The sequence below is a fragment of the Monomorium pharaonis genome, chromosome 5, assembly GCF_013373865.1.
Source record: "Monomorium pharaonis isolate MP-MQ-018 chromosome 5, ASM1337386v2, whole genome shotgun sequence".
NCBI classification, from domain to species: domain Eukaryota; kingdom Metazoa; phylum Arthropoda; class Insecta; order Hymenoptera; family Formicidae; genus Monomorium; species Monomorium pharaonis.
The window spans coordinates 10,094,740-10,114,251 of record NC_050471.1 but is presented as its reverse complement, the minus strand read 5'-3'; the positions used below and the strand labels follow the sequence as shown (position 1 = coordinate 10,114,251).

Genomic DNA, 19,512 nt, shown 5'->3' with positions numbered 1-19,512 from the left:
TACTATTTTTTTGTTCAATTGTAGTTTTTGTTAAATTAATTTCATTATTAAATAATGTCTGCAGAAAATTAAGTTGACAAGGCAAGATTCAATTTATTTAGTAGAATTATTTAATAGGTCTAGAGATAATTTTAACGCAATCTGATTCGATCGGGAAGATGAGAAGATTGAGAAAAGAGAAGGAAGGGAAATATAGCGTCTGAGAACGAGTCTGCGAACGATTAATTGTCGAAATAACTGCAGACACAAGGAATCGTTTAGGCTGACGTTCCAGGACATTGTTTGGCGCGAATACACTCGGTTGGAACGCGTGTCTCCGGACACGCGGGACATAATATACGGAGACAGTTACGGTCCTTGGCCCGACGTATATTATGTCCCGTGTAAGTGCACCGCTCTAGCCGTCCATCCATCGCATAACGCTCTATGTGAACGTACGCGAGGAATTCACTTCGTGAAAAATGACTCGGTTTGTCCTAAGATAGCCGAACCTACACATCTGATCATGTGTACATTTTTGTTCAATAGTCAATTGGAAATTCTGTGCAAATGCTTGACATTGGAATTTTTGCAAACATGTATGTATAATGAATGTATAAAATATTCTACATACACATTTATATAAACGTTTTTTATAAAAATAGAAAAATTTTTAACGTAGTATAAATTTGCATGATTATTATTAGCTAAATTGATTGAAGTATCTGTATCAGCGGTATCTGTTTTTTTATGCTGTTAGCACGTACAAAACAAGGTATAACCTGTTAAATTTTGTTTATGTTATTTTATCATTTTAGTTCTGATTTTTGTCACTATAAATATTGCTTACATTTTAACTAAAATATAAGATATTGATCAGGCACGATTTAGGTGACCGAATAGATAACTTTCCTCTATAATGCAATTTATGCAAATATTTTATTAGCTTTAAATTTTGATTACTGGTTCTTTAATTTTACATTGGTATAGAGGTTAAAAAAGGAAATTCTCTGGTCTCTCTTGAATTTATAAAACGATCTTTCTTTTAACAGCTTTTTTGCTCGGAATTCTCCGCCAACTGACATTTTATTTTCACCCTTTTTTTTGTGCATACGCGACGTGAGACACGGCCGATTTATTCCTTCGTCGTTAGAGTCATTCGTACGATAAATAAAATCTGCTGGCAAAAGGATGCGCAGTATAACCAAGAAACGACGAATCCGCCACGGCTCGTCGCGATCTGCGCGTGGTGAGTACACGCGCGAATGCGCGCGGCGGTTTCACGCTTGTCACGTAGACGACGTTTAAATCGAGCGCAGAAAAACGCGAACCGTTTCGCAGCTTCGGGTCGGCGCGTCAGAATTTTTCTCTCCACGACTATTTTTCTTTATTTTAACTCCCCGCGAAATGACTCATTATCGCTGTCGCTCAAAATAAACTTCTGTATATTTTAATTCTCCATACACACAGCATGCATATTTTCCATTAAATATAAATGAAATTATGGAATGTAAGTTGCAGCAAAACAGGTGGTGCGGATTGTAAGATAAAAGTCCATTTTTTAAATTAACATTACTCTGATATAAATATATATTAGAGGAAGGTCACTAAATACTGGCATACTACTTTTTTCATGGATATTTTTTTTTAAATAAAACCAAAAAAGTAATAAAACGTCGAAAATATAAATGTAAACTAGAAAGTGTCTTTTTATTAGATGATGTAGCACTTTTTATAATATTATTTTATTTATGTATAATCAGGATATCAAAATTAATCAACGTTGATGTATTGTTTGACACTTTTTTTATATGTTTATATTTATGAGTTATAAAAGCTCTGTGAAATCCATTTTAGGAACGCTAATATGTCATGGAAATGTCAATCAACATATTAATTTAAATGTCCTACTTTTCTCACAGATGTCTTTAAAAAAAATTTTACTATACGGTATCTAAAAGACGTTCAATTTATGTCTTTAACACTAGTATTCTGTCCCGATGTAGAACATGATGCTGTCTGGACTGATTCCTGCCTGACAGATTAATGTTAAAAATGTGTCTTCGTGATATCTCATGTGAAATAGCGGAAGTCGCTTTTCCGCGGGCAGAAAATGACAAGCGAGAAAGACGGTCCCTCCGATCACAGCATTAAAGGCGAATCTCATGCTAATTGCGGTTTTAAATATTTTGACGCGCCCGAAATTTGGCTACCAGACGCGGAGCCAATGAGTTACGCAAATATTTACGATCGTGTCTCTCCCTCGTGAATCTCCTCGAGCTCTCGGTTCGCCGTTTACGCATGTTACGGAAAGAGGGAGGGGTGGGGGAATTCATTTTTTCCGTATTAAAATAAAATTAAACGAAACTTCGTGACGAGAGAAGAATGACCCCCGGATGAAAAATCACCGGCCATCTCTTCACGAAGAAAGGATATTACGAATGTTACGCTTCTTCTTCTTGCTGGAATCGTAAATCTTTTCGCGCACCGCCGTTGAGTTTCGTGAGGTTTTACGAGACACCGACTAGCTGCTTTCTCGCCGAGGCCGATGATTTCCCTCCCTGACCGATTCTCCGTGCGTTATTGGACAAGACATTTATTTTTGCACCGCCAAATGCGCAGAGCAGATGCATCAGATGAATACTTGATAGGCTTTTAAACAGAAACGCATGTAACTTTAAGATATGTGACATTTATTTTACATTATTATCTGGTTAATTCTCTACAATTTTTGTTATAATATTTTATTAGTTTAACCACCACCTGTAATATTTATCATTAACATACATCACAACAGCTACCACCTACACCGAAAGTTTGTCGTGCCGACGACAATTTCCCAAATGATATCGAGACCAACTTTCACAATCCGCACGTCGTCAATATCTAATAGTTTCCCCAATAAAAGCTGTACTCGTGCGGATCGTGCGGTCTCATCCGTGTCAACGAGGTGCTAATTGATTTCGGGTGTAAATCTCTAATGCACAGGAAGATTTTTCGATGGCGCCACGGCGTTTCGAATCGGGGTTGCGGTTGGGGCTGCAAGCGGAGCTTGCAGGCGAAACCAGTTGTTCCCACTAAATTTACGACGACGAGAGAGGGCTAACCCTCCTTTCTTACGGCTCCTCACTCGAATTGCTCAGTTTCTCTGCCGTTAATGAGTCCCTATCGTACGGCGCCATATGTTTCCCCGACTGTTTGTTTTTTTTTTTTCTGAAGGCGGAGAAGGGGCGGAGAGCTTTTACGCTGGTCGTATCCCCGCTCGCTTGGCGTCCTGAATCCGCGTGTAAAATGTAACTTAACCGCTTTACTACATGCGTCCGCGGCCACGGCTGGGTCGCCATTAAATGTCCGATATTTTTGGGTTTATGTTATATTCATACGTTGACAATGGACGGATGTACAGTGGGAAATTTCATCGGTGCGAAATACAGATAAGCAAACAGATATCCGTTGGATATTGGCAATGATGGGAAATCGATCATTCGATTGATGCGAGGGCGCTTATTGTTCGGCGAGGGCAGTGAGGTTACTCCATCAAAAAAATTTCCCCGGCATATTGTCGTCATGCACGGAAACGCGTTGCGTCATCATCACCCCTCTGCTGCGCTGTCCAGTTTTTTAATTTTTATCCTTCACTTTTACAGAACTTATAATTCGCCTCTTCCCTTTCACTGCGCAAAAGAAGAAAGATATTCGGTTAATTATAATATTTCCTCAAGTAACACGTACCGCTGTGAATTTTAGAGGAATTTCGTCATTACATACCGCAGGCCACATTTGCCAAACAGATATATCCTGGACCGCAATCACTATCCTTTTTGCAGATGTGCTTATTCTTCTTACTCTTGGTGACTTCTCTTCTCCGTCTGTTCGGTAGGTGCAAAGCCACAACTTCATTCTTAGAAAACACAGGTAATGTTAGCATTTGCACACGGATAAAGATTTTTCTTAAAATTTACCTTTTTCAGAAACGTAATAATCGTGAGACAATATAAACATTGAAGAATTTTAATATGTATAATTCTATTAGTAAATACATCGGTAGAAATAATAAATAATTTTAGTAAAATGTTAATATATTTTACTAAAATTATAGTAAAATTCTTTGACGTTCTCTTACGATTATCATACTTAAAAATAAATTTTAATAGAAAATTCTCCCTGTACAGATTAATTGCAGAAATATATTATGTATGAGAAATGAGGAAAATCAGGATTTAATATTGATTTAATGTAATCTATTTTCACTTGAGGAGAAAAATATGATCTATTTCAATCAAATGAAGCTATTACTCACGGATCCTTTGCTTGAGTCGTCCACTTCGATCACTTGAATGTCTGAGCTTCCCTGAGACAAAGTGAGATTGTAGCACATAATCATTACAAGACATTTCAGAATAGAAAATATCAGAATAGAAAAAAGATAACGGAAGGAATTTTACGAGTGATATGATATGATTTTTTACGTAATGCTGAGTTGCTTCGATAAATTACGATATACAATATAAGAGAGAAATACGATATGCATAATCAAACGCGATTACTCACGGACCCTTTGCTTGAATCGTCCACGTCGATGATTTGAATGTCCGCCCTTCCCTAAGACAAAACGACAAAGTGAGATTAGCACACATATAATCACATAAGTAAAGAAAAAACGGTAAAAAGAAATATTGCCAATGCGCCGACAAGATGGTTTTCTACGCGATGCTAAGTTACTAAGTACTTCGGTGAAATTACGTTACCGCGGTGAAACATGATTCGATCGATCGTACAACAGGTAACCGGATCGTTTAGTGAAACCGTCGCCGAAGCGACTTGATATATTCTCGCGTTCTCTTCTACGAAGCGAGTCGCTCTCTTATGGTACGCGATCCGTGGCGACTTTGTAGCGTCACTGGGGCGTTTAACAAGTCCGGGATGACGAATTGTGGGCGGTGTTACAAGTGAGTTAGGGCGACATTTTAGAGAATCGAGTCGAGTGAGTCTATCGCGTATCACCCGGCAGTTATGGGGGATTAAAGTTTAACAATTATGTCATAAAAAATTGCAATTGAATAAGAAGGGAATATGATGTGCAAACTCAAACAACTCACTCCTTTGCTTGAATCGTCCACCTCGATTACTTGAATATCCGGCTTTCCCTACGACGGAATGACCAAGTGAGATTAACACATAATCACGATGTAACACCATAGATTGCACTGCGCGTTTGTGCGGCAAGATTAAGACAATTCTCCGTACCTTCTTGTCGTGAGCGACACATGAGAGGGCCGAAACGGTGTATATTAACAACGCGAAGAGAAGAAGTCGTTTCATGTTGGATGGCGCGTTTAACAGAATTGCGACGAGTCTCAGGACGCGCGAACGAGCCCTTTATATCCCAGTCCCAAAGCGCGTTGGTTGCAAAATTGTTCCATCAACGCGTTCTTATCGTCGAAGCGTCGTTAAAGCGCTCGCACCTACGGAAAATGGATTGCCTACGCTTCTCTTAACTCGACCGGAAATTACGCAAACGTGGGTGACATTTACGCTAAGTATCCGCGGGATTTGCCGCTCATTTTCGCACTTATTTATCTAAATTAGAAAAAAGAGAAGTACGTCGTAAAGTACGTCGACGTCGTGTAATTTCCTCGAGCGCGGATAAAAATGGCTCCCTGTTATCTTAATTCTACGACCGTTTCAATCGATCTTATCAACGAATAATATTTTTAATTAAGCTTGTTGACAAAAATTTATATATGTTTTAATTTTTAATCGTCAGAAGAGTTTTCTTGTAAAAATTACTCGGAATAACAGCGGTGTTTATTTATTACAGCGTTACTGCATAAGTAATAAGTGATAAAAATAGAAAAGGTGGTAACTAATAATCAATATCTTGAAGTAAAAAATTAAAACGTGCTACTACATTCGTCAATGTGACGTTCAATCGATTCTACTCAAATACTCAAAGACTCGAAGGTAGACTCGTAGTATTTATAAGGGTCTTCTCCTCTGTTATCGATTTTTTTCGAAACGTTACGATCACGTTGCTCGTAGATCTGCGATGTCTACGTATTCTTATTCGATTTCGTAGTATTCCCTTAAGCGATATATATTTTCAGTCTCTCCACGGATGTTCGGGAGACAGAGAGGATACTTACTGTGCATTTTCCGCGGAATACTGCGCGCTACCTTCCGTAAAATAAGAAATACGAGACGCTCTCGTTTTCCGATGCTCGAGGTGGTTCGGTCTCGCGAGTGCAGTATGCATTTTTGCGTTTCTCTCGCGCGCGCTGAGTGAGGCAATACGACGGCGCGACTTTTCATCGGAGATCGACTTTAATGACCGGCGAGCTCTCGACAGTCGGTCGCGAACAAAGAGCCGTCGCCTTTTATTTTTGTCTTCTCGGACGAAAACGCGCGCTGGAAGAAGGAGAAGGGCCGGAGAGTTACGGACATCGGGATTAAAACCTTTAATCAGCCGCGCGCCATTAACACACTTTGTTAGCAAGGTACGTTGCGGTCGTTGCGGAACAAAAAGGGGGAGAGTCAGCGCGGAAAATCTCTGCGAAAGAGTAAAAACTGCACCGCATGCTGAAGTGCCCCGGACCCTTCCCGCGTTCCTTAGTCGCGTCCGAATGATGATCGCGTGCCCATTAGCAACTCGCGCACCACGTCCGCTTATTACACGAATAATCAAAGATGTTTTCAGCCGCCGGCGAAATGGCCACATTAGGAAATTGCACGCTCGGGCGCATATCGTTATTTTCGCTGCCTCATTATATGTCTTTGAGGGAGCTCTTTCATTCGCGTCAATATATCCGCGTATGCACGCCGGGCAAATTTCATGTTTGCCTCGAACGCGAGATCATTAATATCTTGTTCTGGTTGCGTCGTTAATTTAGAAACAGAATACAGAATATTTTCCACAAAAGGAGTTTTCCCATGATTATAAATATGAATAATAATAAAATTATGCAATTGAATTGATCATTTGAAATGATTTGAATTGATGGTAAAAAACAACTCAATTTTGAAGAATTGAGTAAATTATTTGGTTTTTGCAACTGCAATGCCAAAAAATAATTAAAATATGTAAAAAATAAGTAAAAATATGGAATGTATCACTTCTAAAACTTATTTATAAAAAAACAAATTAAAAAATTTTGGTTTAAATACATTATGTATACTGTTTATTAAAAAAAAAGTATTGCATTCGTTATCAGATTTGTCCATTACCATTGCACCACGTAGGCTCTCGTGGGGTTAATTCTTAACACCACATACTTAATAGTGAGGGAAGTGCAGCTGTTTACACAGCGTCGTCACTACTGTTAGCGAAGTTGTCGTGTGAAGGAGTCCAAATTAGACGGTGGCAGAGTCCTCGGCGGTCCGTTGACGTGACCGGAAGTCCTTTGTTCGCCGTTGTTGATTGTTGAACAACGTGGAAACCACTCATTAGCTTAGCAAATAATACTCTACCAAATACAGCCCTAACCTTTGGCTGAACACTCCACGCTCACTGTCACCAATATTCCAATGTCTTTATTATTCCATTACAGCGTTACAGCTTTAGTACACGATTTGCTTGTTTAGCGACTATCTAAAAGATTAAAATGCCGTTATTTTATGTACGGATGTAAAAGCGTAAATATAAAATATGGGACAATGCACTGCACAATAATCTCCATTTAATTTTTGTGCTGTTCTGATATTATTAGGATTTTCTAATACGTAAAAAATAATCCGCTTGTTCGAGTAGTAATCGGATGAACCATTTAGGTCGGGCATACATTCGATTGCAAAAGTCTGTGTAACTTAAGAAAAAAATTGAAAAATATGTGATTCTTTACGCACGTAAATTTCTCTGATTATAATTTTGCTTTTAAACAATGCGAGGATGAATTCTAAATGAATAAACGACGAATAAGACTCATCAGTGTCACATCTTAAATCCACCGAACCACTCACTTTATTTGTGCACGAGCGAGGGAGATGTTCGACAAAAGAAGCTGGTTTGTACTGAGTTGCTGGCTGCTTCGGGAAAACAAATTGGAAATAGTTCAGACGAACAAAAGCAAACAGAGCTGCGGCAGGCTTTTCTTGGCGCTCGTTGACTCTGCGGAAAGAAATGCGCGGACCAAATTAGTTGGAACAGTCACGGTCCAGACGACAGGTTGTGAATGATGAATGAATGCTGTAGTAGGTAATACCCCGGGAAAGGTAATTTTGAACTTTTCCGCGGTAAACGGAAAGTCTAGACACCCGTTTGTGAGAATAGTACAAGCACAAATTTCATAAACTTCAAGGTATAAGACTAAGTACTTAAGAGAAGGTAGACCGTAAAGCTTTCTACCGCTCTGACACGAATCCGTTTAATAATGCTAACTCAAGCAATTATTACAATAACCAGCGTAACACCGTCAGGTATCTTTCCAACTTAAAGACTGTTTGCGCATTTATTTAACATAAAATTACATTTTTTAGCATAATTTTCCGCATTTCTCCTCTACCGATACTTCGTTACTTTGAATATATATATATAGATGTAAAGATTTGATTAATTTTCATGACTAAACAAATAAATGATAAATAAAATAAAAATATTTTTTCTCGTCTGTTTAAATCCCAAAAGTTTAACTTACCAAAATATTTAGGCTGTTTTGAATCTGAAGAAAAAAAAGTATATGCCAGTTTGTGCATTTGTTTCGTTCCTATACCTATTCATTTACACTTTCTGCAAGAAGTGTTTGCTAATCTCGTTAATCGCGGAAGAAGATTTTCGTAGAAGAATGACCGAAAAAGCTGAAGCAGCGATCCTATTTCATTGTCGCGTTAAACGGTCGACGTTGCAGTGTAAATGCGAGAGAAACGAATCGCAGATTCGCCGGGGGGGTATCGTTTGTATATTTAGACCGTGCTCCTAACCACACACCGCCTCTCTTTCCGATCTTCTCCGATCTCACTTTTCAGTCTTAAATTGCCGATCCTCGAGCGTATCTCTCAAGCAAATGCAAATAGACCGATAGCGATATGTTAATCCCGCCACTTTTTCACACTTTTCTTAGGTCCCATAGGGAGAGAGACTTTTGCGATCGAGTGTATGCCCGATCTAAAATCGGTTCATCCGATTACTGTCCGGACAAGCGGATTACTTTTTACGGATATCACATTTTTCACTTTGCGAAAAGCAAAAAATTATTTAACGCCAGTCGCAGATCGCGCACGAGTGTATGCATGTGTCCACGTACGGACGAGTGGATGCAACACACGGACGCGTTATATTCTCGAGCACGACGCGCTCATGCAGTATTCATTCGAAAGCGTTTAATAACCAATACCGTCGACGAGCGGAATGTAATATTTTTTTATATGCCGGTATATAAAAAGGAGAGAGATAAAAAGAACGAATGAAAATCCGATATATCGGCGTGAGGTTGTGCGCGCGGGCTCCACGGGCGCGTCGCGATTTGTTTTCATAGATTTTTCCTCGGAACATTATCGCACGCCGGGCGAATGCAATCTTCATCCCGTCCCCGATCTGTTCATCGGCCGAAATAATTCGGAAATGACACGCCTCAACTTCGATCGCCTCTCGGTGCAAGATCCGACGAATGATGATTAATGATAAAACCCGACACGCTTATTAAACAGCCCGACCGATAAAAGGTCCTTGCGAAATTACTCGATATATCGATGTATACGATGGTACGTGCGGTAGGATATTATTGATATCGATCGTACGGCACGGAATCTACCCGGATGGGACGCGTGCACGCACGCACGCACGCACGCATGCACGCGGAATCAATGGGAAAGCGGCTTAATTGAAGCGATTATCCCCTCGTTCACAAAGAGATAGCGGCCAGCATTTCGTGATGCACTTACGTAACGATTAAGCCGGCATGCACACGGCTGAAATGAAGATGAGTGTGTATGTGTGTTCGAGACATATCGTTATCGATGGAACTAATGCGGGACGGAGATTGGGTGCTGCGGTAAAGATATGACGTGCCATCATCATATTTAAAGCGGTCCTGACGTGTGGCGGCCTCCTCTCGGTGTCTTTAATGAGCGATGCTTTATCTTATGATTGGTAGGCGCGACCGAAGTAATGCAAACTGAAGTTCGACGAAAATCTGCTTACTCTAATTGAATTTGATCTGCCAATATTTTTTTCGAATTTTTATGGTCGCAAGTTGAGAAGATTAGGAATCTGAAATGATTTCATTAATTATATTGTATAATTATGTATTATATTATACATATATTATGTGTGATATTCGAGTTTTTGTGACAATTGCGCATATTATAATCATAATTAACAATTTAACGTTTCCGCAGGAATATTAATTAATTATAAAAAGTTGTAATATTAATAAAGTTAAAAATTAATAACTTTTAAAATTTTAATTCAATTTTAAAATAAATTTTTAATTTTAATTAGTTTTTTTAAAAACATGAATATTTTATTAACTTTTTCTAAGTTAAAAATTTACTTAATGTAAAAAATTGTAAAAGAAAGAAATATAGTCTTATTTAAAAAATATATTTCCTCGTTATTTTGTATGAACAAATTTACAAATAAAGTAATAATTTATTTCGTAATTGTCTAGCTATTTAAAGTAATCTAATTTTGAAAAATTACGCTATATAAGTAATTGTTTTTAAAATCAACTTTTTAATTTAATTAATTAGAGTTAATTGACTAAATTGAATTAGTTCTTTGTTCATGTAACTTTCTAAATTAATTTTATAAATTACATACATTAATTTTAACGTAATTTAATTTAAAAAAAAAAAAAAATTAACTTATCTAACGCTGTAATATATATTGCTGCAATATTTTTTTCTGGGATTCCTTTACTCGGGAATCTACCACATGAAATCAGATTGAGCATTGCTACCCTAGATTCACGAAGACCGATTCGTCTTTCCCCGTCGACACCTTGTCGTCTTTCGGGTAGTGAACCCAACCGTCTAACTGTTTCCGCCCGCACGCCTCTCACTCACCAAAATAATATGGACTAATTTCGGCGAGCATCCCTCGGGGAGTATCTCAGGGGAGCAATAAGGGGGCAACGGAAGTATTCGCCGGCATTGAATTCTATCCATTTGTCCGGCCGGTTGGTCCGCAGAGAACACAGCCGCGAAACTCGCTAATATCTCATACGTCACTCGTGGACATCATTCTGACATGACCAATAGCAGCCCTTTCTGTTGCAATCGCTGCGAAAATACGTAGGGATTATTTAACCCTTTCACTGTATCCAATCAGAAAACTACGAACTTTCTTTACAAACAGGATATTTGCTCCTGTTTACGGAAGAAACTCTTCCTGTTTTCGAATGAGATTATTATTCACGAAACACGCTTATTTGGTTTGCCAATTTCTCATACATCAAGTATACATGTCGTAGATATTACGGATATACCTACATACTCGAAGGCACGATAAATATACCTAGCCGAGAGAGTTCGTGACTTAATCTGCAAGGGTATCTCGACTGTATACAGTCGCCTTATGTTCGTGAATTTATAGCCTTATTCGTGCCTCGTGCTTTCAGGCCTTTCCAACCGATATCTGTATCGATATCGCGTTGTGTAATAACGACGCATGTTAGCAGTGAATTTTCGTAATGGTATAGACTTTTCTATAAAAGAGATTCTCCTTGTTTTGAGAGTTTTATTTACATACTGAATATCGATATAGATATGCGGGTAAGAAATATTAAGAGAGAAATACGGGAGAGAAATGCGGAGCATATATATGAAATAAAATAATTTGAATGTCACAGAATATCATAGAAATTATGGAAATTATGGAAATGGTTTTAAAAAATAATGAAATACAAATGTGTGAAAAGAATAATTTTGCTAAAATATCTAAAAATTTAACTAAATACAAATATGAAATAATTTTCTTAGATCGTAAATAATTATGAAGAATGTTTAAACATGATGGACAAAAACTTTTCACATAGTAGTTTGAGTATTTTACGTAATTATTTTGGTCTAACAAAATTATCTTCAGATCTTTATCGAAAAAATTTACACGGAAAAAATTTTTTTTTTCTAAAGTATCGAAAAATGTAGCTGAATACAGATTTGAAAATAACTTTATCAAAATAATTATGAGTATGTAGAGGAGGAAGCGGACTCAAACAGGTTGAGAGAATATCAAAATTTTTTGTAGCATCGTTTATCATGCTTCCAAATGTCCATCATAATTATTTTGACATCTGTATTCACGTAAATACGTCTAATACTTCAGCAAAAATATCGTTTTTCTGTGCATTTAAACTTACTTCAATATTAATCTACGTTTAACTGCTATGACTGTCCAATGATCATTTAATATATGTCTCATTTTATTTCGAAGACTCACAGTTAGTTCAGTGCGATACGGATTTTATGCTCTTGAAAGACAGTATTGTAAAAGCGCTTTTGTAAAAACTGTTATAGGAATTTTTCCGCGAGTCTATGGCACAGAAGAGGCCTGAACGCTGCATGACGGCGGATATATTTCGCTTGTGCGGCTTAAGGACACTATTCTTTCCGTCTATTCTAAAACGGAAATCCTAGGCAGCATGCCGTCGTCGAGATTCTCGAAGTGGAGTATCATGTTCGGGTGTCTTTCGTGTTTTTCGCGTCGAGTTGATCGCGTCGCGTAGAGCCCGAAAGAAAACGCGAACTCTGCCGCGAATACGAATCTCTCTCCGTCATCGAGCACTTTGGATTTAGACTTTCGTAACTGAAGAGACCACGTTAAACAAAATAACTCTCCTTTATTTCTTCAAATATTACGTATCTTAGGAAAAAATCACCAGAGAATTTGTAGAATTTCTCATAAAAAAAGTATATATAGGTTTATTTAATTCGTTTATAGACTTCAATACGATACTTTTGTTTCTCAGATTTAAATTGTTTACGTAGAAAAGTTAAAATTTCTTAATGATATCACTTACAAATGAGGTGCATAATTTTAAGATAATAATAAAATGTTTTTATTTTCGTCTTTGGCTTTTTAATAATTAAAAATTAAATTAAATTAATAATTAAAAATGTTTTTGTTTTCAATATTTAGATTTAACACAGAATATTTGAAGTTAAAAAATCTTTAAACACCGTTTGAAAGTAAAACACTTTTATGCGTTAAAAAAATAGAGGCAGAAAAAAAATTAATATCTTAAAGTCAGAAACTTCTCTTTTTATGCATGATATCATTCAATATATTAAATTTTATCTCGCTGCTATTACAACTATATGGTTTCGACTTGACGACGATGATTGAAATGATTGAATCTAGAGTGAGATGAAACGGTCACGAAGAAACCACCGGCGAATTTCTGCAGGTAGGAAAGTGCCGCGGGCAACGGTAGAATAATAAATCTTACTACTCTGCCATCCGACAGTAGAATTTTGTAGCGGGAAAGAAATTTCAGCGCGACGACGACGACGACGATGCTTTTTCCTTCTCCGATATGGGAAACGTGTCTAATGGAAGAGCGAGCGACAGACGCTTCAGAATGTCTTAAAGGCCATCGATTCGGGCGAACCTGTCGGATAACTTGGTAGTAAGACTTATCGCACGTCGTAGAACGGTCCCGAAGAGACAAGGGTTCTCCACGAGTAGGGCAGTTTGTCGAAACCCTCGGCGACAACTATCTTCTACAGCCAGCTCTCTCTCTCTCTCCCTCTCAATAAGTGGCTTAGTAGCTCGTCTGCTGTCTCTCTCGCTCCCGTCTCTCTGTAACTACCTTTGGTTGTCCACGTTCGAGGATGATCCCTCGGACGCAACGATCGAATTATCCTTTTCTTTCCGAGGACTCATTCGGCCAGAACACGCGCCATGTCGAAACGATTCTTTCCATCGGCACGTACGCGAGCCTTGTCCGTCGAGATAGTGGAGATCGGCTGCAGCCTCTCGCAATCTGTAGATGAAAGATAAAGCAGCGAGTGTCGCGAAGGACGATCGTATCCGCGCCGTTTATTTTAATTGGCAGAAAACGCGAGAATGGAAGGATAGTAATTGTTTCTTTCGTCCTCGTGATCCTGATCTATAAATTAACGGCTCTTTCGGGCCTCTCTTCTTAATTGGGCCGCGTATTAATCCCCCTTCAGGATAGGACCGCAAGGATTTATTTGCGGGACGACGCGAAGGGGAAAGAACGGCGGTGATAAGCGAGACACAGAAACGTGGAAGGACACGTGGGATTACGAGGTCTTAACTGCGCGTGCCAAAACAGACAAGGATCGCCCTTTTGTTTCGAGAACCTTTGAAACGCAAAAAATCCCAAAAAATCGACACGAGAAATATCTGGATCTTTTTATCATTTGATCTTATAATTATTACTGTCGATCAAATTTGTTTAATATAAGTAGAAGTGATTATTAATTATTTTAAATAGCTCCTACTTTATGAAAATTTTAATCGATAGTATATTGGAAATTGAATGGAGGAAATATTATAAAAATTTATCTTCACATTAATCTGTGCAATAATATATTGAGGTATATTAACATACTTTGATATGTGGTTTAGTGCAATATTTTTTACAGTATTTCCAAATTTCATTCGTATTTGCGGAAATTAATGACGCGACATGATATTGATGAGGTGTAATCCCGCGCGTTCATCCGGGCTTGTTGATAAATAAACTGCACCGGATCTTGCGTCGGAACGTTAATATATGGAACGTTACATTAAAATACGCATTAATCGCGCGCCGTAATTTTTCGGCATGCCATTTGTCCCGGCGACTAACGCGCCGCGACTGAGCGAGTACACAAAGGGGGAAAGTAGACAAATTTGATCAACGGCTGCGACACCTTGACGTCCTATTCGTTTCCGGTTGTCGCGTCAGCTTGCTGGAAGCGGCTAATTAATAATAAGCGTTTAATTAAGCGAATGGATGCGCGCTTTTGTCGATTGCACTAGCAGATACGGGCAGATATCGCGTCTCGTGATACGAGAAAAGCCTATTCGAAAGCGTATTTCATGCGGCATTACATTGTGTGCGCGCATTTGTACAAACGGATGTGCAGGGCCGCATGACAATGCAAGCTGTTACTGCAAACGCAATTGTTTGTAATATTTATAATTAAAGGCACGCGCACAAATTTATCTGCGGATTTACGAAAGAAAAATTTTCTACCATAATTTTGACGATAAATTCTAAGAGAATACTTTCTCCGTGTACATAGACTTGATTATTACTAGACTTCTTTCTCTTTCATTTCGGATATGTATTAATTAGGTTGTTTTCACATCTCTTCCGAGTAGCTCTGTTTCCGATAGAACTAGATGCACCTCAAATAAGAGAGGTACGCTGAGAAAGTGTGTTGTTGTCAACGACACGACGTTTCATCGTGACAATTTTTGAATGGCATCTCTCTTGTTGACTGAGGGAAGTTAAATAGGGGTTACTACAAGAGGCCGCTGTAACGACTTAGGAGTCGCTTTGACGTACGATTATCCCCTCGAAAGGTCTTTGTGAGTAAATATATCGCGAGCATCTACGTAGACGCCGGATAAGGGATGAACAGCCACAGAATCCATCTTAATTTTGGAACTCTCGCGGCTCTCGCAAAGTGTAATACTCATGTTGCGATGGAGAAAGTGAGGCGCGACTAATTGAATCACAGGAATTAGCGCGGTGGCTGGGATTTGCCACGAGGGTGCCTTCGAAGATTAATGAAACGATCTCGTTAACGGCCGCGTCACTAGATACCTTCGATTGTTGATGCTATCGTTCTGTATTTGTTATCCTGCAGCATGTCATTATTTTACATAATTGCATTATTGACGTCATCCAATATGAAAAAAAAAAAATAAATAAATCTTAATCTATTTACTACTTTACTGATGCATACATTATATTTTTGTAATCATCTTTACAATCTGTTCGCCAACTACACCGTCCTAATTTGGCCAGAACCACAAGCGGCTTATCGACTTCCGCTTATTCGCCCACAAATTCGCGATTAATGATCGCTGGATACGTGTATCTATGTCATCTACATATACATGCGCGGGTGCGTGCAGTTACGATCTTCCTAATCGCGCGCCTTTGCGATTAGGATGGAATTTTAGGGCGTGCTTCGCGAATGTCCGCGAAAGGGCTCGGGCCTCGTTGGCGCGCGATAATTAATAAACAAACTCATAGATATGCGATAGGACGTCCACGGGACCTCGCGTGAGATTTACTGGGGGGGAGGACCCTTTCCCTTCGCTTATCCTTCGCTTATCGCCGATTAGAAACGCGAGTGCTCGCGCGAGTGCACGACGACTTTCGATCCTTGTCTCGTTCGCGCGGAGTGGCCTTTTATTTTGCCTCCTCCCTAGGGGCGAGAGGGTGGCACGGCAGTTACTCGGGGGTTAAAATGCTTTCGGGGGCCCCAGAGCATAGGGCGTACGAAACGTTGTGGTGCCGCGCGGTGAAAGTCTCGTTGCGTTGCGTAAAAACAAGGGTGAATTACGAGCGAAGGGTGCGCCCCCGTCTTGTCCTCCTCTTTTCGTATCTACGAGCTTGCGTTTAGGAACCGGTTAATTCGAGCGATACATTTGAATTTGCCGCCATTACTCAGACGATTGCCGTCCTCTCGTTTATCTTCGTCCTTCTCTCGAGGGATATTTCCATTAGGTAATTATCGCTTCGCCGGATAATCGAGCCTACGCTTCTCCTCTTGATCAATTGACTTCTTTCGTACGTTTTGCGATAGATTGTTTTTACGGCTATGATAATTGATTAGAAATCAGGGCTAGGTAGTGAATGATGTGCAGCATGTTATTCAACACAGTGCTTTCGATTACTTGAAAAACATTTTTATATTTTTATTTTGAATAATTTTATAAATAAAATAAACTAGAGACAATAACTTTCCCAGAAGGTTTTAGAATATGGAATACGTAATTGTTTAATATTGCGTCTTAAGATATATCTGCAGGCATTTTTTTTGCCGACAAAGATTGTGAAATGCAGATGTGCTTTATTCTAACACAGATTTTGAAGCAATATTAATTAAAAATATATCTATTTGGAGTACGGTAATATTAATAACCGTGTTGAAAATTGTATTCTCATTCTTGATCCTAGTTGATTGTAGAATAATAAATTAGTGATCTAGGGCACAACTAGTATAAAATTTAAGATCCGAGTATCATCGTGTTAATTTTCACCAGACAAAAATCGCAAGATCTCTCTTCCTTATCTTCCCGAGTCTTCGTATACGCGCGCGAACGTATACGTGCGCCATTACTATATAGGAGAGTCGTATTTCTTCGGCTATCTCGTGCGTGCGCATCGAGGAAGCGAGAGAAATGCATGTTTTATCATTTGCGCCGTAATTAAAGCTCGGCCTACAATTAGTCCCGATTAAGCGCGGAGCCGGGAGACCTTTCGCTCGGCGACGCGTGATCTAGACAAAAACCAAAGTCTCGTTTATCACGTAGCCTCAGACCCCGCACGTTGTTTGGTGCGCGCAATTTAATAACCATTTTTTCTCTCTCTTGGTTGCAGGTAAGCGATGAACGCGATGGCCTACTTGCGGGAAGGAAATTACACGCGTGTTCGGTCGCAGCGCCGTGAAATGTACATACACCCCCAGTGAGTCTTTTCGTAAGAGTAAAAATATTTTCACGGGGGGGCGACTCTTATGCAATCCCGCCTGTCTCTGGCTGATACACGCGCGTCTAAGGAAGGGACGTGCACTCCGCTATGTTTTTGCGGGCGTTCGCGCGATAAATTGTAACGGGGTAAACCGCCATTTGCGTAAACATGTCCGCTCGCGCACGTGCACACGTGTGTATACCAGGCAAAGAGGATATATAATAAAACACGGTGGAGGATCGATACGCCGCCGCGAGAAGCTAAGTGGATAACGTAATGGTCTCGGGTTAAGCGTGAGAGTGCGTTCAGGGCGAGAAGGCGCCGGAATTTCTGCCATTCTCCTCGTGATTTCGTCTCGGACGCGTATTTTTCGAAGGGGGACGGCCGGCGCCGACTTTTCCACGGGGTCGTCCGAGAAGTCGTGCGATCTCGCGTGTAATCTTATTTGCAATACATTTCTCGCGAAGGGTGAGCCGCGAGGAGAGTTCGATCTCCGCCGTTTCCCCGGTGCACTTTATAATCTCGCGTTCCTCGCCGTCGTTCCCGATGTCGTCACGATCCCTCTTCCTCCACCGAGGTACGCCGAGGTATACGCTTTTACGAGAGTGCTCCAACGGCGAGACCATAAATCTCGCGTTTTACACCGGCGGCGGCGGCGGCGGCGGCGGCGTAAGCGTTTTGCCGCTACGGCTTTTCCACGGCTCGCGAGACAATGCCTCGACGATGATCGGGAAACAATGCCACCCGGCGCTCGCACTTTTGATAACTCCGAGGCGTTAGGCCTGCGAGAGCCTGGTGACTTACGGTGCAAGTTCTCGATCGCGAGAACCCGCATTGGGGTAGCGCGCCGTCCTAAGGGTTGGTTCCGAGGGACCGCTTGCGACTTCCGCCACTCCCTCCCACCCCCCTTTTACGTTTACGGTGGTTTAATTATCGACTGCGAGTCAGGAAGGCGTAAAGGGAGAGAACGGGCATCACGCTCGCATAAATCTCGGCGACTCTGTGTCTCGCGCCCCAAGAACCGGTGGGGCTGCAGTTGCCGAAAGAGCGGAGCAACAGTTCGGCGAAATTGACGTCTCCGAGTTTTCTCTTTTGATAAATTCATCGCGTCGCATTTCACTTCGTGACGGTCTCGCGCGCACGGGTAAGTTACACTCGCGCTAATTTCGGCGTTTTAACATTTGATTCGGTGATAAATGGCGAAGGACGAAGGAAAGCGGGGGTGGCGAGCGCGATCTTAAAAATAGGATTTTCCCCGCAAGGAAAATTCCATTTCTCCTCGAGGGCGCGCGCTCCTTCGCCAAAGTTCGCGATAAGTTAAATCGGAATTAACGAATTAAACAGTTCAACGGACGGCTTTAAATAAGCTCTGCAAACGCGAAGAGAATTTCCATAGTCGTCGGAAGTTCGATGACTTCTAGCAAATATAACCTGCGGGAAGATCGAGATATTTTATTTTTAGATATATAGCTATTCCTCGAAATAAAAATTACAATTTATTTTTCGAGACATTAAAATGTTGCAAATGGCATCTGGATATTATTATGTTTTTAAAAAGAAGGTAAAAAATACACCCGTTGATGTGAAAAAGTTACAATCTGTATTTCTGTATTCTCGATTAAGAGTGTTCTTATTCCAACTGGGAACTAAAGCTAAAGATAGCAAAATTATTCTCTCCTTCCATTCCATGTATAATTATGAATGCTACATTTTGTTTTAGCAGCAATAGCAAATCTATGTATGTGTGTTGTATATAGCTAATGTTTTTTTTTATAAAAATTGATTCTTAGTGAAACAATTTTTGTTGTTGATTTGTCCCATTTATCTCGCAATAAACAGTAGTGACTGCTGTTTTCATTTGCGTTCTGAAAAACTGTCTTCATTGAAAAAGACCATTTTTCACATTGGTCGCTCGAGGATACTTCATTTAAGATGG

General features: G+C 39.9%; 3 protein-coding genes across 9 annotated transcripts in view; 1 reads left to right on the top strand and 2 right to left on the bottom strand.

Annotated features, from left to right (window-relative positions):
* Positions 1–19,512, top strand: part of LOC105839103 — a 354,738-nt gene that overhangs the window by 176,875 nt on the left and 158,351 nt on the right. The window lies entirely within an intron of this gene.
* Positions 1,800–7,109, bottom strand: LOC105837404. Of its 3 annotated transcripts, none has more exons than XM_012682170.3 (6): positions 5,227–7,109; positions 5,079–5,126; positions 4,535–4,581; positions 4,280–4,330; positions 3,748–3,880; positions 1,800–3,653 (listed from the first exon to the last, which is right to left on the bottom strand). In XM_012682170.3, exons 1-6 carry the CDS (start codon positions 5,246–5,248, stop codon positions 3,601–3,603), a joined length of 354 nt encoding a protein of 117 aa, XP_012537624.1. In that variant the 5' UTR covers positions 5,249–7,109; the 3' UTR covers positions 1,800–3,600. The 3 variants fall into 3 exon arrangements, with proteins under 3 accessions (XP_012537624.1, XP_012537623.1, XP_036142762.1); XM_012682169.3 differs by having other exon boundaries at positions 4,531–4,581; positions 5,227–7,108; XM_036286869.1 differs by lacking the exon at positions 5,227–7,109 and having other exon boundaries at positions 5,079–5,220.
* The window catches only part of LOC114253746, a 240,819-nt gene continuing 228,510 nt past the window's right edge, over positions 7,204–19,512 (bottom strand). For 2 of the 3 annotated variants that reach the window (XM_028192521.2, XM_036286867.1), the window contains exon 4: positions 7,204–8,083. In XM_028192521.2, coding sequence (XP_028048322.1) covers positions 7,783–8,083 — 301 coding nt within the window. In that variant the 3' untranslated portion in view covers positions 7,204–7,782. The remainder of the gene's footprint in view (positions 8,084–19,512) is intronic. The other variant, XM_028192522.2, reaches the window with a different exon arrangement.

Coding starts and splice junctions, on each gene's coding strand:
- LOC105837404 (XM_012682169.3), bottom strand. CDS start 5,301: ATGAAACGACTTCTTCTCTTCGCGTTGTTAATATACACCGTTTCGGCC. Junction 5,127..5,226: donor GTGTCGCTCACGACAAGAAG/GTACGGAGAATT, acceptor ATTCCGTCGTAG/GGAAAGCCGGATATTCAAGT. Junction 3,654..3,747: donor TTTGGCAAATGTGGCCTGCG/GTATGTAATGAC, acceptor TCTTTTGCGCAG/TGAAAGGGAAGAGGCGAATT.